Source organism: Hippocampus comes, unplaced genomic scaffold (genome assembly GCF_001891065.2).
Source record: "Hippocampus comes isolate QL1 unplaced genomic scaffold, H_comes_QL1_v1.1 scaffold180, whole genome shotgun sequence".
NCBI lineage: Eukaryota > Metazoa > Chordata > Actinopteri > Syngnathiformes > Syngnathidae > Hippocampus > Hippocampus comes.
The window spans coordinates 868,442-876,729 of record NW_017805076.1 but is presented as its reverse complement, the minus strand read 5'-3'; the positions used below and the strand labels follow the sequence as shown (position 1 = coordinate 876,729).

Sequence of the window (8,288 nt, the reverse complement as noted above, 5' to 3'; positions counted from 1 at the left end):
TATATATATACACACACACACTCACACATATCTACCTACGTAACATATCTACATATTAGGGGATCAAAATGTATTTTTGGAACTGAATAACAATACTTAATAATTGAACAAAATTATTTTCACCATTTGGGGTCAAAATAATTAATTGATGTTGCACTAGGGCAGTAACAAAACTGTCGAAAGGCGGGTAAAAATGAGGAAGTAACAAAATGTATTTCAATGCTGTGGAGTGATTTGAATACTGTGGGTAATCTGTTGGCCTATCTGTCATATCTTCATAGTGTATATTTTTGTGTTGCCTGTGTGTGTGTGTTGGTGCTTGTGCAGGTGACTCCAGGTGTTTCCTGTTCTCTGTGTTCCCCAGACTGAGAGTTCATACAGCTACAGGTTACAACCAACACTTTATGTACCTCAACCAGAAGCAGCAGACCATGCCCAACGGACTGGTGAGACAAAACTTTGACGGCGCATCCTTTACTGTAACTTAATTTGAGCTAAAATATTAAATGTACCCTTAGTTTATTAGAACGTACACGTACAGTATCTATTGTTAGCTAAACATGCTTAACTGTACAAAGTAGACAAGCACAAGTGGTCAGATTTGAATTACAAAGTATTGTTTGCTCTTTATAGAGTGAGGGTAATGTTCAAACTTTAAATAAAAAGCACACCAAACACCCTTCAAGCATGAGGCAGGAGAAGAATGTGATTTTCCCTAAGCGAATCAATAATAACAACAATGGAAGTAATAATAACAGACAAATTATAAAATATAATTATACAGTGATAATCAGTGATCAGAAAAGTATGAGTCCCATTATGCATTTAGAGAGTCCCAAATTTCGAATTCTGAAATGGTCACTTCTTCAATTGCATATGATAATAACACAAACAACAACAATATACATTGATAATAGGTTTATTTCTTATAAACAATTGCTGCAAAATTTTAAATTATTCAGGGATACAAGATTTGCTGAGAAATAGATTCGTATTTCATCCCATGGTTCAGTCTTTGAATTCATAAATTCTCCTCTCTTTACTCTGCTTCCAATGATGCAAGGCTTTCTCAAAGTCACCTTTTTATCGCAAAAAATTATCCAACTTTAGCTGCTGCTTCTGTGATATCTCCGCAATAAAGTTTCACAACACTTGTTCGCAACACTTGTTTTAACGTGACACAACTTGGCAGTCGTCTGCCGATCTCGCCAATCTCGTCTCGCGAGAACGGAAATCTCGTCACGCGAGATTACTTAACGCGAGATCAAAACAACAATAGTGGCGTTTGTCAAACTGCGATCGTTGCTGGAAAACAAGATGTACCGTCGTTTTTTTTTTGTTTATCCTGAGAAATTTCCTTGCGTCCAAAAAACGCACATTATTTGGAACTGTGCGTCCCACGGGAAAATTATGCCTCTAGGACGCGGGACGCAGAGCTAACGAGATGGCTGATTATATATGTACATTACATCAATCTGCAACATTATTATTACACAGTACATAACATGACAGAACATAACATGATGATTTTACAATAAACTACACAAAAAAAAAAAAAAAACAATCGTCATGGTCCATCCATCCATTCATATTCTACCGCTTTTCCAGGGTCGGGTTGCAGAGGCAACAGCTTTAGCAGGGAAGCCCAGACCTCCCTCTCCCCAGCTACTTCTTGCAACTCTTCCCGGGGGATCCCGAAGCGCTCCCAGGCCAGCTGGGAGACATAGTCTCTCCTGCGTGTCCTGGGTCGTCCCCGGGGCCTCCTACCGGTGGGACATGCCCAGGGAGGTGTTCAGGAGGCATCCTCATCTGATGCCCACCTCATCTAACCCTTGACATGTAGGAGAAGTGACTATACTCTGAGCCCCTCCCAGATGCCTGAGCTTCTCACTTTATCCCGAAGGGAGAACCTGAACACCCTGCGGGGGAAACTCATTTCCGCCACTTGCATCCGGCATCTCGTTCTTTGAATCACGACCCATAGCTCATAAACATAGGTGAGGGTAGGAACGTCGATCGACCGGTAAATTGAGACGACAGACAACAGACAGATAGACGGTCGCTGCACCAATCTGCCTGTTGATTTCCCGATTCCTTCTGCCCTCACTGGTGAACAAGACCCCAAGATACCTAAACTCCTCTACTTGGGGCAAGGTCTCATCCCTGACCTGGAGCGAGAGCTCCACCCTTTTCCAACTGAGGACCATTGTTTCAAATTTGGAGGTGCTGATTTTCATCCCAACCACTTCACACTCGGCTGTGAATTGCTCCAGTGGGAGTTGGAGAGCCCTGCTTGAAGAAGCCAACAGCACATCATCATCTGCAAAAAGCAGAGATGCAATACTCGGGCCACTAAGCCGGACACACTCAACGCCTCGGCTGTGCCTAGAAATTCTGTCCATAAAGGTTCTGAACAGAATTGGTGACAAAGGGTAGCCTTGGGCAGAGTCCATCTCTCACTGGTTGATGACTTCAACCCCAGAGATAGGAGAGCCCACCTCAGAGTCCACAGACTCTGCTTCCTCTACGGAAGTAGTGTGGGTGGAGTTGAGGAGGTCTTCAAAGTATTCTGCCCACCGCCTCACAATGTCACGAGTCGAGGTCAGCAGCACCTCATTCCCTCTGTACTGTGTTCATAATGCACGGTTTCCCCCTGAGATGTCGAATGGCGGACCAGAATTTCATTGAGCCCGTCCGAAAGTTGGCTTCCATGGCGCCACCAAATTCTTCCCACGCTTGAGTGTTTGCCTCGGCGACCGCTGACGCTGTGTTCCGCTTGGCCAGCCGGGACCCATCAGCTGCCCCTGAAGTCCCACAGTCCATAAAGGCCTGATAAGCCTCCTTCTTCAGCTTGACTGCTCCCTTACTGAGGGTTTCTAGCAGAATTTAGGGGTCACTGCCACGACAGGCACCAACCACCTTATGGCCACAACTCCGATTGGCCGCGTCAACAACAGAGGCACGGAACATGGTCGCGGACATTGCTGAGCTGGGGGGCAATGAGTATGTGCACACCTTCTCTGTGCCTCTCACCGTGGCAAACTCCAGAGTGGAAGAGAGTCCAACCCCTCTCAAGGAAACTCATACCAGAGCCCAGGCTGAGTGTGGAGGCAAGTCTGACAATATCTGGTCGAAGCACCAGCTCGGTCTCCTTCCCTGCAAGTGAGGTGACATTCCACATCCCTAGAGCTAGCTTCTGTAGCCGAGGATTGGACAGCCAAGGTCCCCGCATTTGTCCGCCGCCCAGCTCACTTTGCACCCAATCCCTATGGCCCCTCCAATAGGTGGGCCCATGTTGCCTCTTCGGGCAGTAGTAATTTTAACCTTACACTGCAAAAATAATTTCCAATAGTGGATCAACTGATACAAAGAAAGTCAAAGTTCTTCTTAGTTATTTTCTACAGTGTCTCTTTATGTGCTCAAACTTGAGTTATGCATCATTATTTTTAAAAGTCCAATTACATTATGTTTTGAAAATGTGTTTTGGTAATTTCTTTACCAGGGCATGGGCGGCCAGCATAGTTACTTTGGGCTGTGGTTGGATAGTGATTTTGGACATGGTCACAGCCGTGCATGGCCAAAATGTACTACCTTTGGAAGCCCTCAACTCTCGGGGGACGAGGACTTTATTTTGGATTCAATGGAAGTATGGGCAGTTGGAAAGCCCCATGAGCCGGAGGAGGTAAGAGCACCCAATTCTCATTATCTCAATTCTCAAGCCATCTTCAGCCTGAAGGCTGTGATGCGCAATTCATATTTTTGTTGAATCCAATCTTTTTAAGTACTCATTCACATTACAGAAAGAAGGTGGGAGGAGGTAGAAATATTTTGGGAATATGAAGTAGCGCTCCTCGACCACCTCACACTGCTACTAAACACGAGGTAACGTAAAAAAAAAAAAGAAAAACAAAAAGAAAAGGAAAAAAAACCCTTCTCCTTGGCTGAATTTCTACTCTCACCACAAATATCTAGTTTATGCTTGATGTTTCAAGTGGGATTAAATAAAGTCAAATGTAAAGACAACAAGTGTTTCTCAAAACAACTCTGCAAATTCATGGACGATGTTATCGTTTCTCAAGCAATCTCAACTACCTGTGCTGAGTGCGTATTGGTCTTTTGATTGATGAATAGGTCGGATGTGTGCAGATGAGCGTTACCCTGTATGTCAATCAAATAACGGGATTGATGATAGGCTGACATCGTAAGTTCTGCTGTACTTAGCGCCGTTGTTTGGATGGCAGCGCCACCACTGAGGCGTTTTCGACGCTTGTCATATGAAAGCCCAGGAGCCGCATTGAACCAGCCAAAGAGCCGCATGCGGCTCGCGAGCCGTGGATTGACAACTCCTGTTCTCGATGAAAGAGGAATCAAAGTGTCCTTTCATCAGTGGATCAGAGACTTTGGATCAGAGAAATTGTGCACACGTCTGCTACCAGCGATGTTTGAAAGTAAACAAGAAGCTCTGGCATCCATTGATGAAAAAATAGATTGGTTCACTTCTCCTGTTCTACTCTGTTCCAAATATGCATCCGAGCTCCGTGCCGACTCTCCCCTCCTCATCCTCGGCTCCACAAGCCATTCATCCAACCGCACCATCCCAGACTGTACAACAGCGCCGACATCTCCACTAAACAAAACTAGGCTGTGAAAAGTGCTGCCCATTATAGGCGCAAAAAATACAAGCTCCCCGGGACTATCGTGGGGCTGATGACCTGTGATGTAGCGTGACTGACGTAATAAAAGCACACTGCAGTGAATGAGTGACTTACCTCATTCACTCCCAAAGACGTATTTAGATGTATTTTCAGACGCCACACAATTAATCACACCTCTTCATTTTATATTGACTGTACTTGAAAAGGGTCTGAAAATGGCTTTCACAATAATGATGTGGCACAACGAATATATAATGACATTTATTGTAAATAAACAGTCAAATTGTGCCAACATTCCTCCCAATCAGAATCAGGGCTGATACACACATGCTGCCGAGGAGGTGCAAGCACCAAACACAGGTTCTTTTTCTTTAACGAATGTCGTGACCAAAAACGCTGAAAGCAGTCCATGTTGGGTCCACACGAAGTAAGAACAAACACCATGTGACAAAACAAAAGACAAAAACAACCCCCCAAAAAATCAGCAAAAAGCAAAGCTCTTGAAGTGCGCTTGCCGTCTGCTGCCAACTAGGACACCATAATGGATTCCAAACTAGGTGTGCACTGATCGATCGGCTGGAAAATTGTGAATGATGCACCCCTACGTATAAGACGATTTGTCTGTTGGAAAAGACACAAATAAGTATACAAGTATACCACATTGTATGCGCATAGTAGATTCATAAATACCTTTTAGTCTATCACACAGATTATTGTGTGGTAGACTCAAAGCTATTATACAGTGATCCCTCGCTTTATCGCGCTTCATTTATCGCGGCTTTACTTCATCACATTTTTTTTTAAGTACTGTATTCAGAAAAAAATGCAGAGTGACTCAGAGGTTTTGGACATGACTGTATGCATAATTGGATTCCTCTCAGTTTCCCTTGCCGCCCTCTGGAGCCAGACCTGGAGGTGGGGCTCGTTGGCGAGCGCCTGGTGGCCGGGCCTACACCCATGGGGCCCGGCCGGGCTCAGCCCGAAAAGGCAACGTGGGTCCCCCTTCTCATGGGCTCACCACCCACGGGAGGGGCCAAAGGGGTCAGGTGCAGTGTGAGCTGGGCGGCAGCCAAAGGCGGGGGCCCTGGCGGTCCGATCCTCGGCTACAAAAGCTAGCTCTGGGGACGTGGAATGTCACCTCTCTTGCAGGGAAGGAACCTGAGCTGGTGTGTGAGGTAGAGAAGTTCCGACTGGATATAGTCGGACTTGCCTCCACACACAGCCTGGGTTCTGGTACCAGTTCTCTCGAGAGGGGTTGGACTCTCTTCCACTCTGGAGTTGCCCACGGTGAGAGGCGTAGAGCAGGTGTGGGCATACTCATTGCCCCCCGGCTCAGTGCCTGTACATTGAGGTTCACACCGGTAGACGAGAGGGTTGTTTTGGACACCCGGGTGACGAGAGGGGCGGAGCTGTCAACTGATCACCAACTGGTGCTGAGTAGGCTCCGATGGTAGGGGAAGATACCGGTTCGACCTGGCAGATCCAAACGTGTTTGTGAGGCTTTGTTGGGAGCGCTTAGTGCTGTCAAGCGATTAACCCATGTGCTGCAGTCGATCTAAATAAGTTTATATAACGCAACATACAATTTTACAAAAATTGTAAAAGTATTATTCCTGAATATTTATTTCACTTTCAACCACTCGACATGTTCAGTGGCATCAGTGCTATACATACACATATAGTTCTTATTTTTTTCTTTGTATTTTTGCCCTCTATGGACAATAAAAGCGGTATTGTGCTATGACCAAAACATAAATATAAATCTATATAAATAAAACATGAATTGGAATATTTCATATCACACACTTTTTATGCTGTGTCTTTGATTTAAAGATGACGTGATGAAGAATACGCAAAAATCTACAAAAATTATAGAAATTGTAACATATGGGGTAACCCATGTGTTACAAACATCGTAGAAATTGCAGCACAAGGGTTACAAAAATGGTGAGATTAATTAATTATGCTCTGTAATTAATTGATCTAATTCATCTATATTTTAATCTCATCTAAAAATTGCTGAGAAAACCTCTATTTTCGTTTTAAATTCATTACATTATTGAGCATTGAAGCAGATCAAAACATTCACATCACAAAAAAGTGGTATCAGAAAGGATGTTATTGTTTTTAAACAGACTTGAACAGATGCAGTCCAAGCCATTTACTTTCTGTTGTATTTGAGATTAATCCCAAATCCTACCTGCACCCTTTAGTTTCGACCACCAGGGGGAATATCAATGTTTTTGTAAATCTCCAAATAATTACAAAATAAAAAGAGAACACCAGGTCCATATAAAGTGCTTGGGTTAACATAAACAGTAAGAACACTTTACTGAACACGGAACTTGCTTCAGATAATAAATAAAACAGACGCTTAAAGCACAGTGCTGTAAGTTAGCGCTTCAGAAATAACACTGTTCCATCATGACAAAATAAAGTGCTGAAATCAACATCATCCACTTTTAATAGGCTACAGAGGACATAGCAGCTATGCTGACTTCATGCCTTGTACGCGGGGTGTTCTCCTTGAGTTTAGTTTGCCAAAGAGCTTTTCTATGGCTCCCTCTATTGCTAACCCTTTCGGTGCTAGCGTTCGCCGTGGCTGCTCTCGCGACTGGGTGCTTTGCATTGATGTAGGAGGCTAAACTTAAGATGCTTCGGTGGTAAGCAAACTCCTTATAAATTAGGCACAAGACTCTACCTTTATCAATAGTGCTGTCAGGGCGTTTTTGGAATGTAATTTGTCCATTCATTGTGCCGAGAACTCTCACATGCTCCTCCATTTTCACCACTCCTCTCCTCACCGCTGTTTACTTAGCCCACCCAATTCCAATGGTAGCCAATCAGCTTACGCTAAACAAGCCCAAACATAATGACAGCCAATCGATGTCCGCTTCAGGCCGTGACTGACAGTTGTTTCCCCACCCTCAACAACTCGAACAAAAGGAAGCCAACACATAAAAAGGGATATTAGGAAAAGGCAACCTACCTACAGAAACAATTTAAAGTTCGAGATTAAAATTTATTCCTGAACGCCTCCCTGGTGAGGTGATCCGGGCATGTCCCACCGGCAGGGGGCCCCGGGGACGACCCAGGACACGCTGGAGAGACTATGTCACCCAGCTGGCCTGGGAACGCCTCGGGATCGAGTTGGAAGAAGTGGCTGGGGAGAGGGAAGTCTGGCCTTCCCTGCTGAAGCTGCTGCCCCCGCGACCCGACCCCGGATAAGCGGTAGAAAATGGATGGATGGATAGAAGTAAATCCGGGTACTGTTGTAGTCTTTGTCTCAAATATGTAAATTATCAATACTGTGTACATATTTTAGCCATGCTGGTATCCACATACACTTACACAAAAATTCCTGGGGGTGGGGGGTCAGGCCTTCCCGGTTTTTAACTTATCGCGGCAGGGTCCCGGTCCCCATTAACCCCGATAAGTGAGGTAACACTGTACACCAGCCTTCCTCAACTGGCGGACCGCGATCCACGACCGGACCGCCGACCTCCTCTGTCCGGACCACCTCTGTTCGGACCCTCGGCAAATTGTATAAAATAATAAATTATAAAGTGATTTTTACGTTATACATTTTATATTTGTGGACTATAATCTGCGCATTACCGCGATCGCTTGTTA

The 8,288-nt window shown here is 44.8% G+C and overlaps 1 protein-coding gene across 1 annotated transcript in view; it reads left to right on the top strand.

The window, feature by feature from the left end:
- Positions 1–142: 142 nt before the first annotated feature.
- The window catches only part of LOC109513085 (TLD domain-containing protein 1-like), a 9,361-nt gene continuing 1,215 nt past the window's right edge, over positions 143–8,288 (top strand). The window contains exons 1-2 of the mRNA XM_019865301.1: positions 143–446; positions 3,503–3,682. Coding sequence (XP_019720860.1) covers positions 405–446; positions 3,503–3,682 — 222 coding nt within the window. The 5' untranslated portion in view covers positions 143–404. The remainder of the gene's footprint in view (positions 447–3,502; positions 3,683–8,288) is intronic.